Raw genomic sequence first — 21,847 nt, forward strand, 5'->3', positions numbered from 1 at the left:
GATGACTTGGCCTGGTTTTTTTTTCCCCTTGCAAATACATTTGCCATAAGTCTTTTGTGTTAGTGATATGGCTGCTTCTTGGCATAGTTTGGGGCTAATAGATGTGCATAATTTTCGATCCTCTAACTAAAAGGTGGCACCATTTCTCTTCCTGTACAGTACGTGTATGCACCTTCCACCTACTGACCACTGCTACTTGAGAAGCGCTACTTACGGGCCTGGTATGAAAGGCTCATTAAATTTATCAGGGTCATTATTGCTTTGGTTCCATTTCTTTGATATTTATCTGGGGGCTACAAATCAACACAGATTTTTATGTACTACTATGCCACTTAACCTTGTATTGCTTTCAGCAGAATCATCTGCTAATACCTATCAGCATGGACAGGAACAAAGGGTAAGGATAAACCTATATTACCCAGGAAATCATATTAGATGATAATGGTTCTTTTTAGCCTTACTTTGTGAAATGGAAGCCCTACATTCAGCTCCTTGAGCTGCCCAAGATCTTTTTGCTTTGGGGGACAGCGCCAAGACTTCATTAACTATACCGAGATAAAATCTCTGGCTGACCGTCTCTGTTTTATGCAGCTTTGAAACCTACAGCCCTTCAGAAAGGAAAAGATTTTTCTTTCTTCTCCTACATACAGAAGTTACTATGTTTTCTAGCCCAGGGAGCTCTGCTCAGTGAGCATTACTCATGGAAAAGTCACTGGACTACACCATTGCCTTGAGATGGACCTGAATGAGCACATTTTGCAAAAGACAAGGTGATGCCCACAGCTAATTTTTTTTATACAGTTCAGTGCCATGAGCTGGAAAGACCCCTCTAATTTTGGTGAAGCCTAACATCTGGAAAACAAAATACTCTCTTCAATGTGCCTTTCTAGAGTTCATGGTTCAGTACTGATCCCTTACAGTTTGCATCAGCTTTGTACTGTGACTCTAGCTCTGGGTTTGTTTGTCATTCATGGGTGACAGCAGGCATGCATTCATGTTGTCTCCAAATTAGTTTTTGTGTAAGCATGGTGTCTTTGTAATCAGACAGATGGCCTAGGTTTGATTTCTGACCTAGGGCTTCACCCGTCATGGAAGAAAATGCCATTTGTTAGTATTTAAAGGATCTACAGTGATACATTACAGGGAATTCAATCTGGAGTTGAGGGAGGATTGCACACAGTGAAGTCCTAGGAAAAGAATCGGGGCCAGAGTCCAGGCACAAAAGAATCCTGCTCAAAGTGCAGAGGTTTCACACATTTATTAGAACAAGCAGTAAACAAAAATCTCCTAAGTATAAAATCTAAATGTTCTTAAATCCTCGACCCAGACAGGGGAGTCACAGCATGAAGGGCAGATCTAAGTTCTTCTCGCCAGTGCCAAAGTAGATGTAGCCATATTGCTTGGTCATTGGGACATGGTAGAACGTCAGTCCCAGCCACAGCAGGCTCCGCAGCACCACCACAGTGCCTCCCTTCTCTAGCTGGACAGCCCAGGAGCCTGCAAGAGAACATGTGCTCATGAGTCACTGCAAAGGAGAAAGAGGGAGCATTCCTGGCACAAGCTCTCCCTAAGCTGGGAGAAGGCCTGCGGTGCGTTCTGCCTGACCAGTTAACAGTGCCCAAGGCTGTATTCGACTTTATGACACCTGAAAAGAAGGAAGTCAGGGAGACCAGAAACCTTAATGCCCTTTCTTCCTTTGTCAGTTCAGCATTACAGGCTGCCCTCCTTTCCAGATGTTTGTGTCTGGTTTCACACAGTAGCATATTCCCATGGCTACGATGGAAATGTCACATGCGTCACAGGAAGGGACCCTTGGAGCTCCAGACTTGTATACTTGATCCCTAGGAGAGGCTACAGCTATTCTTGGCTGCTTCTGAGTGGGCAGCAGTTACTCTAACAAGCTCTGCCACCTACTTGGTCTAGCTATAGAGAGCCAAGACTAGCTATAGCAATCCTGCATAGGTATGAAATTTCTGCTTAAAATAAACTCATAGCATTAGTAGTGCGAAGAGAAAGAAGGCGCTTTCCTGCTCCAGGGAAGACTGGTTTCCCTGATGCAGCAACTGGGAAAGAGGAAGAAGAGAAAGTGAAAAGCAGGGTGTTTCCTATCTCAGAGACGTTTACAGAAAAGGTTAATTCTCTTCAGTCTTTCTTGGCTCCACCATTGAAGAGGATGTGCGTGGTATGGGCAAAGGGATTAGTTTCCGCATTAATTTTGCTTTGGCTCTGCAGAGGAGGTTCAGAGCCAGTGTGAAAGTGCAATTTCTCTTGGATGCAAGGAGCTCTGAGCCACTGAGTATTTGTTTTGCATCTGACACGACATCCTGGGAACAATGCCGGAGGGGAGGGGGCTGGAGCATCAGCTTGGATTCAATGCCAGAGGGCAAGGAGCTGCCAGAAGAAGAAAATACCAGCTTCAGCACCAAATCAGTAATGCCTAGAGGCTACAATGTAGGGAAGAAGGTTCCTGCTGAATGACAATCCAAAAGCAGCAGGCCCAAATACAAAAAGTGCTGTTGGAGGTGTCAAGCTACTATTGGCCTAGAGTCAAGCGGTCAGCCTGTCTGTACCCAAAGCCAAAATCTGCCAATTCCAGAGTAAGTGGAAAGCCCATAATGCCAGTTAGACGGTTTTCATGCTTGTAGATAATTTTAGGCTTATCAATTTATGGTATGACTCACGCTTACTCATGTCATGGTTAGCCTGGGGAAGGGCTTCTGTGATTGCTGTCAGCTGCCAGTCCTCCCCCTCCCACTAACTTTTGAGTCTTGGCCAATTTTAGTCGCATCCAACAAAGCACTGAAGGGCTTTAACACCACAAGTTCCTACAACAGGTCACCAGAGGACATGGCCTGGGTGTTGACTGCGACTCCTGAAGCTATTTGTTTGGCCTGCCAGCAGCTGCAAGGAAGCGCAGGCTATTTGGCTTGCCCGGCAGCGAAGAGGCAGCAGCTAGCTGGGCAATCGGTGTTTGCCTAGCTTTGGGCTCTTGCATGTTCGCTTGCAGTACATGTAGTGTCTTATGCGGTTCATGGCAAACTACGGTAGTTGAGGGCTTGAGGGAGGAGGGAAGTTGAGGGGAAATGTATGTATGGCATCTGCAGAATCAGAAAGGAACAACACAATTCAAAGCCCTGTAAAACCAGGTGTCACGAGTTGTGCTGCTCACCTCTTGCCTATCTCTTCTCTTTGTATTTCTGTATTTCTCAAAAGTTTCTTGGACACCACTGTTTCCCCTGTCTACTTCAGCACAAAGTTCCACAGGTTTGTTATACCATAATATGCACAGCCTAAGTCCTGTGGCATCTTTGATCTGTTACCTTTCAAAGTACCCTCTTGAGTTATGTGTGCACATGGAACTAAATGAACAGCAAGAACCCCTACCTTCTGTGACAGTCACTGAACTTTCTGACAGACGGACTCTAGCTGCAGGATAGAAGTACAAAGGAGACATTCACAGTCTTTAAAGACTCGGGAGATTTCTGCACTGGAGAGCTTACTTCTGACTCACTCAGCTCCATGTTTCCACTACAGATGAACAGCTGGAATCCCAGTAAAGCAAAGCACTTAATATAGGGCAGGATCAGTAGAGGTGTGTGCCATCTTTTCACCTTTCTCACACTGTGACATATTTTGCACAGGTCCTAGTTAAAACATGAGCTAGTGCCTTCACAAGCAGAGGTTTCACATACAAGGCAACCCCAATCTCCTATGCAGTCTCTCCAGTGCCACTCATATGGACACAAACTGGACTGGATCTTTGTCATACCCAGAGTAAAAACACATATGGTTCAGCCACTGGGATTACAAATTCTGACTGACTGAGTGGGTCTCCGACAAAATCTGCATGTTCTCAAGAAACCTCACTACTTGGATAGCATGGAAACCCAGATGAAGAACGCTTCACTACAAGGCAGATCATCTAGTGGCTGAAGCACTACAGCCATCTGCTGTCAAAGGACAAACTTTCAAAAAGTTTCTTGAACTTTGCCACTACAAGTTTTCAGCATTTGCTAGTGGCAGTAGCTACACTATGCATAGGGGTGTTGACCAACAAGTGGCAACCAAATAGGTCTTAATGTAATTGTGACAAATACCTTTTTCCATTTCTCCTTTGAACACTGAACTGACTTCGCTTTCAGTGCAGGGTTCTTGCAGCTTGAACTTGCAGAAATTATCTGCAAGCCCTTCATCCAAATACTGGTGGTTCTTGCTGCAGCTTTAGAAATTGGTTTGCAGGGGGGACTGTAAACTTTTGGAAGAGCCTCTCTGACAAAAAGATAATGGAATGAGGAACTCGCATTGTCTTTGATTTAGGACCAGTCCTCTGAGAAGCAAGTCTGTCAAGGATAGGACTGTGCCTTGCCTTGCTGGGTGGTGAAAGCCTTTAGGGATTATCTAGTTTGCTAATGCCTCCCAACATACTGGAAGCATCCAGCAGCCTGGGTACATGTGATAGCTTGTATATATATGTTCATGTACACAGATGAACCCTCTGCCCCAAACTATTTACAAACAACAAAAAGAAGTGCCTGGAGCATGACAAGGAGGAAAGGTGAGAGGGAAAACAGGGATATTAATGCTCTCAGGAACTATATCTGGATTCAGACTTCTTTTTATTGGACAAATTTGCAGAGAAGGTAGAGTTTTCAACTTGGTTAAATCCCCAATCTATGCTCTGGGGCAATACAGTACATGGATCCATGATCTCAGAACATATACCCAGTGTCACACAGGCTTATCAATCTCTGCAGAGTATTCACCAGCAGTTAACTGCTGCTCAAAGGAACTTCCATACATGTTCACACCTGGCAGAAATGGACAGATGTAATTGAAGACAGTTCCATTCACTTTTATGCTAGATCTCTGAAGGCTGTGATGTGCAGCTACTTCATTTCTCTACCATCTGGCCAAGCTGCAAACTCTCAAAGGGCTCAGGTTTGTCATTTCACAAACGAGAGACCTTTGGGGAATAGTAAGTTGTTATACTTCCCAGCTCTTCTCAGATCCTTGATTCTGCATCTAGTTCTATGCAAATATGGACAATAAAGTTTTACTGATGCTGCATAAGTCATCTTGTGAAACGAGGACCTGAACAAAACGAGCAGGTTACTTAAGGGCAATCCCAACTGGGCTGACGCAACATAGGTTGAAGACAGGAAAAATTAGAAGAAACTGCCTGAAACTGTAATTTTCATTCAGATCCTGTTTTCAGCCAGAATGATGATTAGTCATAGAGCTGCTCTTCATTCTGCAGAGCCAAACAGCAGCAGCAGTAGTGCCATCTTCCACCTTTTACTAACGAGATCACTGGGGACATTCTTCTAACCCAGCCAGCCATCAAAGGTGATTTATTCAGTACACTTTTCCAGACTGGACTTTTGCAACACACAAAACCCATTCAGAAACTGCATTTGATACACAATGCTGGTGTCTGCCTTCTAAGAAGACATCACATTAAAGTACTGGAACCTATCTGCTTATTTTGGTCCTTTACTTTAAAGGAGGAAGTTAGGGCCCATTATCTGAGTACTTAGTTTTTTCCATACCTCACCACATTAGCAGCATCTGAGGAAATGGTCCAGAAAACCAAATTAATATTTGAACTCGTGAGACACGGAGAAAGTTGTTCTCCTTGAAAAATCCAAGATAATTGTATTCTCTTCCATCACAGCTCAAATCTCACAGTCTTCAAACAACAAGATGCTTTTTCAGGCCCACCTTTCTTGTAGGAGTTTGAAATAACAATGTCATAAATCACTCTAAAAGTACTTTAATCAGTAGGTAATGAACAGTATGAAATAATAGCTTAAAATAAATATGCCTTCTTTCCTCCTTCAAGAGAAAGCCTTAGAAATGCATTTAATAATACAATATAAAAAGGGATTAGGAGAATTATGAAAATTAAATGCTGCTTTTATCCTTTTTTTTTTTTTTAAACTTCCCTGCTATTACAAATGGTTCTTGGAGTAAAATCATTGCATAGGTAGGTGTAGGTCTGTATTACTATAAAAATGCAGAAGCAGGATGCTGGGTCCAAATCCTTGCTAACATTGGCTCAGAATATCCCACAGCAGTCCCTCTGCTCGTCATTGTCCCTGTGCCAGACAACATGTCTCTTACTGGGAGGCTGGGAAGCTCAGAGCATCAGTCTGTAAGGTACACCAAGACTCCCAGAAAAAAGTTGTCAGGAAAAAGATTTTTAAATTTTCTAAAGTTAAATACTGATTTTAACTTGCATCTACATGTGAGATGTAGCCTGTATTGTCCCTAAATCAGGCAGCAGAGTTAATCTCACTAAATATCACACAATTTGCACTCATCATGCAAAGCTCGTTGAGGTGCAGGGAACTGGAGGTCATTGCTCTCACGCTAGAGATTTCTCAGAGTAACACTGCTCTACTGAGGTTTCCATTCTTCAAAATACATTTTTTTTAAAGAGCAAGTTAATTCTTAAGCTGCACCCAGCAAACCTAAGGAAGCCAAGCACTGTCTGTGCTGAAACTATTGCCTGTTGCTGCTCCAGAAGGGAAGGGAGGGAGCTGCTGTGTGGGAGGAAAGAGCATGGGAAAAATATCTGCTGGATGAAGATCTGGAGCTTCCAATTCCCTCTTTGGATCAGGCTGCAGCCTCCACCCCTCCAAACACAGGCAGGAATTCTGAGGAGTTCCTTACATCTTTCCCAAACAAGAAAGTGCTTTGAAGATCCTGATGCTCACCCAGTGTTAAACCACTGCCTTTTTTATGGCCCTTCAACAGCTGCCAGGACACCAGGGCTGAATTTCAAAAGTCAACCTCCTTCTCAGCTTCTCCTTCCTTTCCAGTCGCCAATAGAAATCCCTGTCTCATCCCCCATGTCTGTCTCAGCTACAGGCCGAATCTTGTAATTCACAGAGGCAATAGGGTGGTGAGACATTAGCTTTTAAACAAAAGCCTTTTAAGAGGGCTGTTTCCAGAAGAACTTTCCTGCCATAACTGGTCCACTTTCAGTATGACCTCTCGTAACATTGCCACTTTGGAGGTGATTCAGCACTGCCTCATTTCAGTGCAGGCTTGAGAAGGAACAGCTTTAAAAGCTAGACAGCCTGATACAGAGGCTCCATGTTGCAAAAGCTCACAGAGGGTCATAAAAGTGACATTATCAATTCCTCTTCAAAGGAGAAAATGTCTCAAGGGAAAAGCAGCTAAAGCATGGCCGCACTTACCATTAACACAATATGCTACCACAAGAGCAGGTTATAACATCTTGCTGCAGTCAGTCCTGAGTGAGAGTGAAGTACTGAGTTATAGGACAAATATTAACACCCAGAGAGGGGCAACAAAACCATTTCCCTTTGCAAAAGCAGCCGCTGCTTGGCTGCATGACCCCAAGCACTTAGCTCTGACAAAGCTACACTACACCCGTGGGATTTACCTTCCATTTCCCTCCAACAGAAAATCCTACACTGGGAAGAGCTTCCTACTCCTAATTTGCTGTCTGTAGGGAACAAAGACAAATTGCAAAGCAAAGCAGCTGTAAGGAAAGGTCACTGTGCTCTGGCTCTCAACAAATTTTGCCACACGGACATTTCACACACAGCCTACTGGCCATAAGGACACATCCAAATGCTCTTATGTGGGGCTCAGACTCCTTCATGGCACTTACTGGCTGCAAAATAAATCTCTTTCATTTGCTTGACACACCACCTGCACCCCATATGTTAACACTGCTGTCAATATTTCCAATTCCCCATATAACTATTTAATAATAATTAAATAAAAACACAGACTGGTTGCAGGTTCAGTACTATTTTAAAAAGTCACCAGAGCCAGGAAAGCACAGCTTACAAACAGTCAGATGCTGCCAAGCGGCTCTTGCATGGTCCTAATGCCTGCCACGTCTACGACACACAAATACAACCATGCCCAAACCTCAAAGTAAAATCATCTTACTTCAGAGGCCTTTTCTCTCCATTATCCTCTCCCACTGGGGACGCCTCTGCAGCATAAAGGATTAAGACAGGCCTGGGCCTTCCGTTTACAAGGTACCTGTTTCCTGCTCACCAGGAGGACTCAGGGATCCCAGATGCACAGTATTCAGGTGCCTCCGAGTACTGGGTGAAATTCAGGCCAAACTTAGACATCTGACAACAGTGCTGCTTAATCCAGTTGAAGTAGCCTCTGCCCTCAAACCCTTATCCACCACCCCCCCTGCCCCCCATCACTCTTCCATCATAGAGACCACAAAAGTGTTTATTTACTGCTCAGTGAACCAGGTCAGAGAAACAATCTGGCTGAAAAATAGTCTAGCCAAAAATAAAGTTATTTTTCTAGCTGGAATCTGGCTGCACAGCCAGCAATGCCAACACAAAAGAAGGGACAATACACAGACATAAATGAGCAGCAGAGGATGGGAAGAACTGAAAAAGCTAGCACAGAAGTAATATTCATCAAATTACAGCCTCCCTTATAGCCCAGTTAGTTTACCCTTTAGTCTTAAATCAACCTGATAATTAGAATAGAGGTAGAATCCTTTTTACTATTTTTTGTTGTTGTTGTTAAGAAAAAGATGCAGACTTTGCACAGAAAGCATCCAGAAAACAGATTTGGAATGGGTCTGCATACTAGAGGAAATAGCAAGACAATATGCAATCAAAACTTATAAGGAGTAGGAACAACTGATTAAAATCCCTGCTATTTGGATTCTGACAACTACAATATAGATCATTGTATCTTGGGTCTTCTGTAGTAAATTTAGAAATCTCTCAGAGTGGCAAAGCACAGGTTTACGCTGGATCCCGTCACACTCCATATTTCTTGTTCAGCTGGTCGCTGTGGAAACGTTTTTGGAGCGTGCCAGGAGTCACGTAGCATCTACCTGGGGAGCCCCTGCATTAATCCGTCACCTTCGTGGGCTTCTGTGAGCCCATTGGTTGGTAGGAAGAAAAAGAAGGAGTCTCTCGCCCTTCCCTGCTCTGAATGAAAGACACTTCCTCTAAATCTTGCTACAGGATTTCAGGCTCAATTCAGCTTCTTTGGGGCTTTTGTCACCCGGCAAATGTGATGTCTTTGAAAGAAAGATTAACAGTTTGATGAAAGGATGCAATGGACAGCTTTGTTCTAGCCTGCTTCCCCCTAGAGCTTTCGGTCACTGTCACTTTCTTACCCAGGGGAGAATATCTGTCTGACTCTCAGAGGAGATTATGGCCACCTTGTAAGATTTTGCCTCTCCTGATAACAAAGCATCGGCCACTTTGAGGAGGTGATAATGATGAACAGGGGCTGGATTAGGGGCAAAGAACCTCACATTGATCTCTGAATTCTGAGAGAACACAAAGCAGTCGATGCTGGGATTCAAAACCCACCGAATGCTTAGAGCACATCCAATTCACTCTCCTGCAGGAGGGGCAAGGCTACAAGCCCTGTCAGTCCCCCAGTTGCACTTCTTACCTCATCATCAAATTAGCAGGACTAGTTAAAAGGGCTTAGGACAAGGAACAGATGGCACGGATTATAAACTGTCAATGTTTTCATACTAAAATAGATACGAATTGTGGCCCAAATTACCTGAAGAGTTTACCAGTTTCTGAGAAGACTGTCACACTGAGCATATCCACACAGCACAGTGCAGTTGTGTTGACAGTCAAGCTAATTCTGAACGCTAAAGGTGGCTAAGCATGTTCTAGTACCTACGATAGCCTAGCTATATCTGCACAGCACAACTACTCTACAGATATACCCATAGATGAACCGTCCTTTGTCTTTTTCCCTCTACACAAAGCCACACGCTCCTTCACCATGCAAAATTTCAGTCCATATATTTGTGTACAGAGAAATAAGACAATGCCCGTTGACTTCCTCCCTGCAAAAGTTCTATGGCCAATGGGGCAGCAAACAGCAAAGCAAAGCTATATGCAGGGCTGGCACTAACGTCAACTGCTGCGTGGGCAGGAGCTGCCATTCCTTATGTGGAGCCCCTTCAGAAACGGATCGCTCCTAGCAAAAGCTGACCTCGTTCTGACTTCGGTGACACACACACTGCCCTAGGCTTTCCCCTGCAAGTAATTTTTCATCATTCCCTAGAGAAAGGGTTAGGCCAAGGCTGACTGATGCGGTGATAAAACTACAACTTCTGGTTCTAAGAGGCTTTGCCAGCATTTCCCATCAGTTCAGCAAGAAGTTCATCTCCTTTTCATGTCCAATGAACCAGGAGCTGAAATGGAGATAGGGTAGGCAATGATTTCTTTTACTGTGGAGGAAAAAACTTTAAATACAATCCCTGGAAAGTTGCTATGAAGACTCTGCTTCTGTCCTCATTCTTTCACTGCAGCAGTCAGGAGGGCAAAAGACTCCACCACAGCTCTCAGTTGATGGGCAGCCCTGCTCCAGTATAAACTCATCCAAGACCTCTGACTAAACAAGACACCCGAGGTGATACAGACCTAGGACCCAAAAGCAGTGAATGCACTGTTTTATTACCCACAGACACAAAGCCCAATGAAAACAGACTCCTTTCCAGAAATCAAGGCAGGCCATGGACAGCCAGTCAAAAGCTATAATACTGGCTGACTCTGGAGTCCTCCTGCTGTGCAGCCACATGAGAGGGTCCAGTCTGATCTTGAACTCCTGAGCTGGCAGTGCCCCAGCTGTAGGAGGACAACATCTTGTATTGCTCCCAGGCAACTCTCTCGGGTCACCGTAGGAGTGGCCTTAACAGCCTCTAAAGGCTCCCCAAGTCCACACATCACTAGCAAAAATGAAGTGTCTCTAGTTTTGAATGATGTAGGAGATATGCTTATGTATTTGTGTATGTCCATTACATGCCTGTGATCGCTAAGGATGCTAAGAAAGTTATTGAAAAGTCCAGTGACCATTCCAGAGATTGCCTAAGCTTGGAAGGGACAGTCTCTTCTCCTACAGTTCAGGAGGTCAGTATACCACACCCAGGCTGGGAACTCAGGCCTTACCTTCTCCTCAACTTGATGCTCTTCTTGGTGCTTTTCTTTCTCATTCTACTTTTCTGTGGTTTCCTTTTCTGTGCTCAGCATTGACAATGCTGGCACCATAGTGCACCCTGCTGGAAGGCAGCAGTTACGGCCATCCTAGAATTATTTCTGGGGATGGCTGACTTCAGTTTTAACAGAGAAATTCAGGTACCAATGCTTTAACTAATAACCCACTGACCCAGCTATTCGATTCAATTCCCACATCTGAAAGCCAGCTGTTCTAATGCACAGTAATCTGTTTTACTCCTTCGGTACCACTGTGTTATAAAGCTTGTTTGTCAAAAACACTTGTATAAATGTCAGGTAGCTCCATGGGATACTGTAGCTCAGTTTCACACATTCACCAAGCCTAAGGATCACCTCTCCTAACCACGAATGAGGATAGCTGTGAGCCACACTAGGTGTTTCAGTCTACATTTTGGCTACCTCTTTTTATCCTTGCTAACATGAAGCAGTGCCCTCTCATTCATTATGGGTCTTTTAGTTTGGATTTCAGCAAGACAGCTTGAAAAGCCTTGTCCCCGTGTGGCTCTTGGCAGGCTAAGAAGTAAAGTGCTCTTGCTCTCAGCTTTCACAGAGCTGGGGAGGTGCTGCTTATTGTTAAACAATGAAAGGGGAGGGCTCAGGTCACATCTGTGAAATGTTAGTGGAGAAGGGAGGCTGGGCGAAAGTAGGTGGCCAGCACAGCATAGCACTTTGCTGGATTTTGCAAGGCCACTGGGGAGATAGGCAGCCATTTGTCTTAGAGCCCTGATAACGGAGCAACTTGCTCTCTGCTGGCTAGCTGTGGGTTGTAAATACCTCTGCAGACACAGACTCTTCAAATGGCTGGAGACTGATACGGGATTAATTGGCTGGGGCGGGGGGGCAAAAGGGAGTTAATTAGCTGTGTTAATATATGGAGATAAAGCAGGTTTGTGTCTCCTGCCCTTCTTCCTTCCAGCACCTGGGCATTTGGGGCAGCCAAGATGGGTCTACCAAAATGGCCCTTTAGAGTGGTCAAAGGAAAGTATCTCCCACTTAGAAATACAACCTCTCCATCTGCAAGGGCCCATTAAGCCCCAGCTTTTGCTAAACTGATAAAGAGCGTGCTAATGAAGCTCAGAGAACAGGAGGTTAGTGTTCTAACCTAGGCTACTGTTAAGCAAGTTTACAGAAAGGCTAGTGCCCAAAGTATTCAGCCAGGGAAATAGCCATAAATCGTTTTGCCTCTAATGCTGTATAAGGAATGCTCCAAAACCACTGCACGTTTGGGTGAAGAAATAGAGCTACAGCCTGAGTGGCTGTCATCTCCTCCACAGTCAGAATGGTAAAGGAGCTGAAATGATCTTCTGTCTAGGCACTTCTCCCCTTCCTCTAGCTGAACCTCAAAACAGCAAGTGGACAAGACTCACCATGATCCGCCCTGCCACTGTATACCCATTTAGAATGATGCTATAAAATCTCTCCCAGAGTTACAGAGGCATCTGAGTTACAGAGTCATACTGAGTTACAGAGTTACATCTGAGGGGTCTTGGCTCCTCCACAATGGACAGCGGTAAGTCAGGAATCTCCTCAGTCCTCTTTTGAGCCCTCATGCATCATAGTTCGGGAAGCAAAGCCAGTGGTACTGCGAGTCCTGCGCTTAGAGTCACTGCCTCAGGAACACATTGTCACCTTTGTGTCATTGTCACTGACAATGAAGAAGCCCAAGGTAAATATCACCCTCCACAGCTGTCATCAAGTTTACAGCCAGGCGTACCAGGAAATCATCTGTTCTGGACTCCTGCATATCACCACCCATTAAATTGAACTCAGTTACTCATGTCTGGGGCTAGCAACTTATATTTGCATTTGGCTAAAACACAGTTCCCAGGAAGACACCCAGCATGATGCCAAGATAGCAAGAGTCACAGACTCATCCATTGCCCTTGCTAGCTGGTAATTATTTCACTGTTAAAATTTGTACCTAATTTTTCATTTTATTTTTTCTGGCTATAATTTTCAGCTGCTGGTTCCTGGTATGCTTTTCTCTGCTATACTAAATAGATCTTCAGTACCCAATACTTAAACTCCATGAAGTATTTACACAGTGTAATACAGTCATTCTCATGTTCTTTTCCATAAGATAAACAGATTGAACTGTTTATGTCTCTCTCCAGCCCTTGAATCATTTTGTGGCTCTTCTGCAACTCTCCAGTTTTGCAATGTGCAGTAATCCAGTTCTGATTCCATTAACAGTATATGCAAAAGTAAAGTCACCCCCCTGTTCCTATTTGCTATGGCCTTGTTTATACACCTACAGATCAAATTAGCCTTTTAAGTCTCAGGATCAGACTGGGAGCTGATGTTCAATGGGTTGTGCCTGGATTTCCTTTCAGAGCCACAGCTTCCAGAATACAAGTCTGGCTTCCAGTCCCTGCTCTTAGATACATGATTTTGCAGGTAGCTACATCAAAACGTACTTTATTTAAGTAAGCCCAGTTTGCCAGATCTCTGAGCAGTCTTGCCCTTGTCATTATTTGTCCCTCCACCAATCCTTTACTTCTAGATAATTTATAAATAAGTTGAAGAATATCAGTACTGACACTGGTCCCAGCTGAAGCCTGTACTGACCCTTTCCAGAAATACACCCATTCAGTGATTTCTGAATCACAGCTACTAATCAAGATCAGTTTAGGGGAATATCTCTGCAATGCTGAGATTTATTAAAGGTTTGCATTGTAAGTACACCACAACTCTCCCAAGATAATGATTTCAGGAGCAACTTATCTGGCTCTGCCATTTTCATTTTCTGATAAACAGAAAAGGTTGCCTAACTCTACCCTCCCTTTGCAAATAGTCTGAAAACTGTCTGAAAGAGTATTTTATTGTCTTCATTTGACATGAGTCCATATTCTTTCCAAAAACAATCCAGAAAAAAATTGTTCAGCATATCTGCCCTTCCACATTCTTATCAGCATTTTTACCATCACCATCTAGTGACAGTTTCCAGGAAAAAGTCCTCCTTACACTTGTCATGGATTACTCCAGGTTACCCTGGCTTCCTTTGTCATTTTCTACTCATTATCAACTCCAATTTATATCATTCATTAATTGTTCACAACTTTCTGCATTTCCTTTATATTGGGTTTTTTTGTTTGTTTGGTTTTTTTTTTATTCTAATTCCTACTTTTACTCCACCAGTGAAATGTGGTAGGCTTTCAGCCAAAAGCAGATATTTCTTGATGGAGTCATGTCTTTTGAATAAACTCTTCTCATGGAAATCTTGCTTCCATTCATATCTTTTCCTGTCTACATTTTTCTTTCCCTTTGCCTCTGACATACCTCCCATCCTGCATCAGTTTTTCACAGTGCCTAGTTGGTGTGCCTTATCTCCATATCAAAGTGATGTGAGTCAGTAATCTGTAACAAACTTTCAGAGTCAAGTTATTGCTTTTCTAAACTGTAGTTTGAAAGTGCCAAAGAACTGAATTCTTCATCCCCTATCTTACTTCCTCCCAAGCTTTCCATTCTACACTAGTACCTTAGGCTTTCTCCCATCCCCTTACTTTATCCTTGCAAAATGTAGCATTGCCTGATCTGATACCATGGTCACAGTAAAATGATCCTTCCCCCTTCACTTTCACTTTCCCCATCATGTCAATGCCTGAAAAGTGACTATTATTTCATATCCTCACAACATTGGGTCATCAAGTGAAAATGTTGTAGGCACGCTAGGAATTATTGCTATTTGCTTTGCCATTCCATTATCTACAAGCACATATAAAATTGCCACAACCCTAGTTCCTGAAATGCTATCGCCCAGGGTGCCAAACTCCATGCAGCAGAAAGGACCAGTCTGGCAATCTGCCAGCAGCTGAAAGGCTACATCTAATTGTGCATAAAGTTGAGCAGATTGTCTGCTTAGACTAGAGCAAACAAGCTTATCTTTAATGCAGACATATGGCCAGCAAAACCTACAGATCCCAGCATGCAACATTCTAGCCAGCTGGCCATTTGGATCAGAATGAAGCATTACATGATCCGATACTGCGGTGACAGAAGATCAGTATCGCAACCCCTCCGTGTTCAAAAATCATGAGTCAGGCCCCTCAAATTCATGAGCTTGGCTCAGAGAGCTGGAGATTTTAAAGGGGATAAACCAACTGAATTTTCTTTTGAGACAAGGTTCACATTCTCCCACTTTTCTCTACAATCATTTTAAAAAATGTATTTTTTTTAATAAAAGCTAAGTTGCACAGACACTTGTCTCTGGGAGCTGAGACACCAAGAAAAAACAGAGAGACTCACAGTATGATTAGGGGAGGAGCAGCAACATATCCTGAACTCTTAAAGTGCACAGATAACCTGATAGACAGACACACAGACAGAATCTGGAACCTGCAATCACCACGGATATCACTGGTAAAGATAAGGGTGGCAGACAGTTTGTTACAAAACTCCAAAGTTTTCCAATCTTGCACTAAACTCTCTGCTTTTACCATTGTTTCCTTTATTCAACCCGGTTTTAACTTCCTTTCTTCCCACCTCTCAGCTGTCATATAAAATGTTCTCTCTGCCTCCAACTTTCCATTCTGTAAGACACCTCTGCTCTCCTATAATGACACACCATACGTTTTATGACAGTTACCCCCTTGACAGCCGTCATAGATGCTCAGTCTCCAAGTAATAAAGAAAACTATTCCAACTGAGTTGTTACTTTCAGACAGGTTAAAATCAGCCCTTAATCTCTCAGTCCTGTTCTTTGGATCTTTTAGGACACTAGGAAAATTCTAGCCTATGCAGACTGGGAGGGGAGCATCACTCAGATGTCACTCACTTTCAGTCCACTTTTTGTGTATTTGTTGAGGGCAGAGATAATTCTGGCTTCAGTCCTAATTCTAGATGCCATAGATTTGGGAATTCCTACTTCTGCTCTGACAATAACTGTTCAAGAGAGGATCTAGTCAGGAAAGGTAAGAAAAGCTTCAGGTCAAAATGAGGGGATTTGCCAGAGCTATGAACAACATGTCAGGGAATAGAAAAAGCACTGTCTGCTCTGGTTCAAGGACTATCGTGTACTGGCAGAGTTGAAGGAAGGTAATCCAAGAACCAAAGCTTGAGTGCCTTCCAGCCAGGAGTGAGTGACTTTGGCAGAGCCATGCTGATAAAATCAGCAGAAAGCCTGTGTCTGCCCTCTGTTCTTTTTTTCCCCACACATTTTCACAAGCAACCAGTACTTTAGGCAATCCAAATGCTGGTTAAAGGGGGTTGGGTTGATCTTTCTTTAATGTCAGAGCTCCTATCTGCATGTGATAGAGTGCAATTAGAGAGGCTACATGCCTTGCTGATCCTGTAACCAGTTCCTGTCTTACTTCCTTCGCCTGACAAGCTCGTTCCATCAATCCCCAGGTTCAGTCCAAAAAAAGAGCAGGACAATACAGCCAGAGCTGCACAGGCACCGTGATGAATCTTCTCCTCTTCCATTAAGAAGCACTCAGCTGCACTTGAGCTCAGGTAGTCTTTGAGAGGAGAGTCTTTGAGGAGACCAAAATCTGCACTAACAGCAACAACCTCCTGGGAAGGGGGCAAAGGTTCACGCTTACACAGACCCCAGGTTGCCACAGGAAGACAAACATGACAGTGGCACGGCTGAGCCCCAATTTCTGTCTGCCACTGGGTAAAATACAGCTACAGGTCAAATTTGGTTTAAAGACTTCAACAAAACCACCATCTTGATGTCTAACATACAGCATGACCTGCCAGTTGCCTGGTCCCTTGAACTAGATACGGAACACTGAAGAATGACATTCGTAATTTTTCAAAGGTGCCATTCTCCATCACAGCTGAAGGTGGCTAAAACCAACTCTGTGATGCAAATTAGCCTTCAGGCTCTTAGCCCTTGGTGCCTATTTTCTAGTGGAAACATAGAAAGTGTGGCAGATTTATGTCCTGCTTCAGTGGCTCTGTGGTTTCAGGCCTCACAAAATTAAAAAGTCTCCCTACCACAAACCCTAGAAGAAAAGAGGGGAAAAAAATGCAAACAGTAGCAATGCCTGAACTACCATACAAAACTTCAGCTAAAATTTTCTTAGGAGGTATCTAGGACCTAACCCCCCTTGCAGTACTCCCTTTTGAGTCAAAAGGGCCAACTCAATGAGCCAGTGTATGTAAAAGTGTGCAGTCTCTTCAGACTGCACCTCTGGAAAAATGACTGCAGCAAGGACACTCCCAGTAAGTTGAACAATGGTTTAGATTTTAGCACTGGTTATGCTCTGAACAGTCAAAAATGTTCAGAATTCAGGCAAGAGCTCACTAGGTTCATTCTCATTTCTTTTTTTCCAAAGGAAAGATTGGGAGAGAGATATATATATATATGTATGAAACCAAGTCTGAAAAGCTATTTACAGCACTGGCAATTCACTATCCTTCCAGTCCACTCCATCTGGCACAGGACACCTAGTATCCTATCCTGCTACTCCAGGATAGGAATAAAATAGCAAACCTAATTTCTGGCTGTGTCCCAAGAATCTTTCTAGACATCAGGATGTGGAAACACTTGCCCCAATCCGAAAAATGCAGCAAATCAGCAAAAAGCAGTTAGAAACAAATAACAAGTCATTCCCTCTCTTTAGAGAAATATCCTGCCAGAGGAATCCCTGGAAGAGGTTTTAAATATATTTAACAGTGTCCAGCGGAACCATAGAGATGTGAACTGAAGATACATTCCAGTATGCACATCTTCCTTTCTCCTTCCACAGAGTGTAATCCCGGTAGAGTACAGATTATTTATTCCACGCTACAGCATTTCTAACACAGTTTATCAAAGGAAAGTTTGAATTCAGCCCCTTGGAGATATCAGCTTAGTGTTAATGAGAGTCCATTTAGATAAAAAGCAATATTGGGTGGGACAAGAGGTGTGAAATACTTCAAACCACATAAATTCCCTCTATCAGTGGTGGCGTTATCTCTCCTGGTAGGGACACCCAGCTGTCACAGGCTTTACAAAAGTCAGGAGGGAATATGGCACTCAGGCAGAGGGGGTAACTGCTGATGTGAGGCCAGACCTGTTGTGAGGATGTGACAGCCCTGGTACGCTTACATCTTAGCACTGTAAGCATTTATAATTGCTTTAAAAGGGCATTAAGTACAACATTTACAACCTTAAAGGATAAAGTTCCTTTACAGATTCGCAGGAGCTTCTCCTGAGCATACCAACTCCACAGTAACCCACACCTTGTCACCTTGGCATTCACCAGGCTACTTGGACTTCCTTCCCTTTCTTGGCATCTCTTGATTCTACTACCTTTACCTTGTGGGATATCATGCTCCAGAGAGTCTAGAAAGTCAGTGGATGGGTCCAGGTCAGCCTTTTCCAGCAGGGTTTTCTTCTTCAGATTAACAGGCTTGGTAAAATGGAAATAGGAACTTAACTTTTTTGCCTCTGTCAGAGAAAGACCTGCAAACAGCCATTGATGACCATTAATACAGTGAGCTGGTTTAACATATATTGTACCATCGAATGTCATATTGTTTCTTTAACGCCCACAGCATAGGACAGAATCACAATCTGTCTCCAATGGACTCCACAGAAGACCAAAGACTTGCCAAAAATGGGTGGCAGTACTCCCTGATGCTGTGCATTACAGACCATGCTAACTGCAGTCCCAGGTGAGCAATAGGCATGCGTTGAGATCAACTCTCTGTGCCCATTTGGTTACATCCTATCTCTAGATGGAGAAGTCACTGCAGCTATAATTGCTAAACACTGACATAAACTATACACAGACAAATGAAACTACGGGTTTAATGACTCAGAGCCATTACTGACTCTCCTCCCACCTTCCAGAGTTGAATCATGCAGCTGAACATTAGTGGCATTGGATTCTCTCCTCCCTGTTCATCTTACCCAAGATAAAAATAAACCTGAAATCAAAACATCAGCTAGACAAAGTCATCTTAATTTTACAGCCTTTATGACCAAAGTACAGTTGATCCTGATAAAGACAATGAGAATTTACCTTCAAAGTGTCTGTTTTCACGCACAGACCCAAGAGGAGTCTTCACAAATGCCCCCCGGGGGATGATACCAACTGCTCTGTCTATCTGTTCTATCGTAGCTACAAGGCGGGACTCCTCCTTGATCATGGGCTTTAAAGAAGAATAGGCAAATTTTAAAGGCAGGGCTTGCTTTGTTGTCATTTCTGAAAACAAACTCGAGGTGACAATAGAAACCACAACAGACTCATCAGCTTGGAGCCCAGTGGCACTAAGAGGAGGACCACAAATTGGACATTCTTCTCGTAAGAAGAGAAGCAGGAGCAGAGTCTAGATTCTCCAGAGAATTAACTGTCCCTCCCTTCAACCACCTTTTCCTCCCTCTCAATTAAGCTACTTGTGACTTGTCTGTTCAGTTGTAAAGAATGATACCTGCAGTTCCTATGTAAACCTTCGGACACTGCAGTGAGGATCTGTACCCATTTTGCAGAATAAAATATAAAGGAGAAAGAATATTTCTGAGCTGTGTCTAACTCCACGAGTAACTGAAGTAAGAGTTCAATCAAAAAGCCGTTGCTACACAATGACAGCAAAGAGCAAATTGTATCTATTCTGCCTGAGCACAGGCTCAGGCTGCTTATTACAAACAAGGAGGATCCACCACCTGTGCAGTGTGAGGGGTACCACTGTAGCGAAGAGAGTTTGAAAGTGTTTTGCTGTATTTACCTTCTTACCATCTTCAAACAATCTTTCAGCATCTTCTGCATTTATCTCAGTGTACGTGTACTCAAAAGAAGGATCCCCCTGGAAACGGCCCTTCAGCTGCTCAGCCTGCGCAACCATCTCGTCGGTCGCTGGTGGCAGGAGGCTCCATTCCACACAGTTCAAGCTGCCAGCGACAAGCACGACACAGGCCCAAGCCCGCTGAAGCACAGGGCTCGATGGAGCCTTGTCAGGCCCCGCAGGGGCACAGCGAGGCTCCCTCCAGGAGAGCTGGGCAGCCTCACTTGACACCCCCCCCCCTTCTCCCCGCCAGCCACCAAACCGGCCTCCCGAGGCCGTTTAGGCCTCCCCGGTCCCACCTCCCCAGGGAGGTGCCCGTCCCCTGCACGGAGCGGCGGTGAGGCCCGGCCTCCGCACCTGTAGAGGCGGCTGCGGGGCGCGGCGCGGTCTGGGCCCAGCCCCTCTGCGATGTAGTAGGCGCCGCGTACGCCCTGGATGCAGCCCCAGAACCAGACCCGCTCGAAGCGGTAGTCGCGCTGCAGGAGCAGCAGCGAGGCCCCCAGCACCGCCCGCTTCTCCGGGCTCAGCCCCGCGCCGCCGCCGGCCACCAGCTCCAGCGCGGCGGGCAGCGACGCCGCCTCCATGGCCGCTCCGCGTCGTCGTTGCCAGGCAACTGTTGCTCGGGCGGGCGGTGCTGGGGTCAAAGGTGACGGCATGCTTCCGCCGGAGGGGACGGCCCAAAACGTCAATCAAAGCCAGAGCCCTGGCAACGGCGGGTCCCGCCTCTCCGCTGCCATGGAAACGGCGCCGCTGGGTGCAGGCGGACAATAGCGGCAGCTCGGCGCCGCCGGCGTCCCCGCTGGGCGGCCGGGCCGGGCCGGGCCGGGCCGGGCCCCCAGCCGGCTCGGGCTGAGGGCCCGGCGGGTGAGGCGGGAGGGGAGCCGCCGGGGCGGGCGCCTCACGGGTGCCTCAGTAGCTCAGCGCCTGAGCAGACGCGGTGCGACGGCACCTCCCGTGCGGTTCAGCCGCCGCCTTGGCCTGGGCCTTCCCGCCGCGGGGAGCTGAGGAGAGCAGGGCAGCCACGGCGGGGAGGCTGTGCGCCGTCTGTGGGCCAGCCGCGGGCTTCCTCTAGGGCAACGAAGGAGAAAGCAGGGCCTTGGAGAGCCTGCAGCCAGTTGCCTGTGCAGGCAGACCTGGCTGTGCCAGTCCTGTGTAAAGCTAACCCTGTCCCAGGATGCAGAGACACTGACAAACAGCAACCCATTAAGAATGCAGCTAGGGGTGGCCATCCCGCACAGGTGTTCCTCAAATTCAAGAGGCCTAAATCCAAAGGTAAGTCCAAAAAGCAGGAGGGCTTGCAATTGTGTTGCGCCTTAGCTGGGATACCGCAAAGGACTCCATTTTCCTCATTTCTTACATGAACAGCAGCAAAAAAAACCCCTCTGAATCTCACTGCTTGCAGTGTCATTTTTAGCTATCTTATCTAGCTCATGTACATCTACAAATAAATGGCTTATTTATAAATGACAGCATTTGGATCACTTTTTGGGGTCTCATTTTACTGAATCACGTACAGACAGACATCCACAAAACAGCTCCTGCCCTAAAACTCTTGCAATCTGGCTTAATACAAAATGCAATATGTAATGAGATTGTGCAGCTGCTTAGACAAATAGAATTTCTGTTTGACGTCTTTAGGAAGTTCAAGCTTTTATATGTGTACATTATATAAATTAATACATGTGTGTGCACTTACATTTCAATCTATTGTCACATCATAAACTCCTGGATTTCTTTTCATCCGTTTCCTGTTCACTTCTAAGGAAAATACTGATCCTGGGAGCACTGCCTCTAACAATCATCACCTGCTTGTCTGTCAAGTGAGATGTTTAATGAGCTGTACAGCACACAATCTGACCCATTAGTTTTACTTATGCCGCACAAAAAGCGACTCAGATTCCTGAAGGTTAACCGCCTCTCTTTGATGTGAATCATGAAGAACATGCAGGAGTGACCACAAACTTTTTGTCCATGCTGTCACCTACCACTGTTCCATAGTCTGATTTTCTCTATGGGAATAGGGATTTTCAGACTTTGTAAATTCATTTAATCACCAGTGTCTCTAGAACCATGTGTAATATTTTATCTTATGGCTATTATCCCGCCAGTAAACAGTAGAA

The 21,847-nt window shown here is 44.9% G+C and overlaps 1 protein-coding gene across 3 annotated transcripts; it reads right to left on the reverse strand.

The window, feature by feature from the left end:
- Positions 1-1,336: 1,336 nt before the first annotated feature.
- Positions 1,337-20,311, reverse strand: RSPH9 (radial spoke head component 9). 3 transcript variants are annotated; one of them, XM_075707778.1, is made up of 5 exons: positions 20,085-20,311; positions 19,671-19,833; positions 18,968-19,052; positions 18,259-18,405; positions 1,337-1,497 (listed from the first exon to the last, which is right to left on the reverse strand). In XM_075707778.1, the coding sequence occupies exons 1-5, from the start codon at positions 20,309-20,311 to the stop codon at positions 1,337-1,339; spliced, it is 783 nt and encodes a 260-aa protein (XP_075563893.1). The 3 variants fall into 3 exon arrangements, with proteins under 3 accessions (XP_075563893.1, XP_075563892.1, XP_075563891.1); XM_075707777.1 differs by having other exon boundaries at positions 18,968-19,097; XM_075707776.1 differs by having other exon boundaries at positions 18,253-18,405; positions 18,968-19,097.
- Positions 20,312-21,847: the final 1,536 nt, after the last annotated feature.

Source organism: Pelecanus crispus, chromosome 3 (assembly GCF_030463565.1).
Source record: "Pelecanus crispus isolate bPelCri1 chromosome 3, bPelCri1.pri, whole genome shotgun sequence".
In the NCBI taxonomy this organism is placed as follows: domain Eukaryota; kingdom Metazoa; phylum Chordata; class Aves; order Pelecaniformes; family Pelecanidae; genus Pelecanus; species Pelecanus crispus.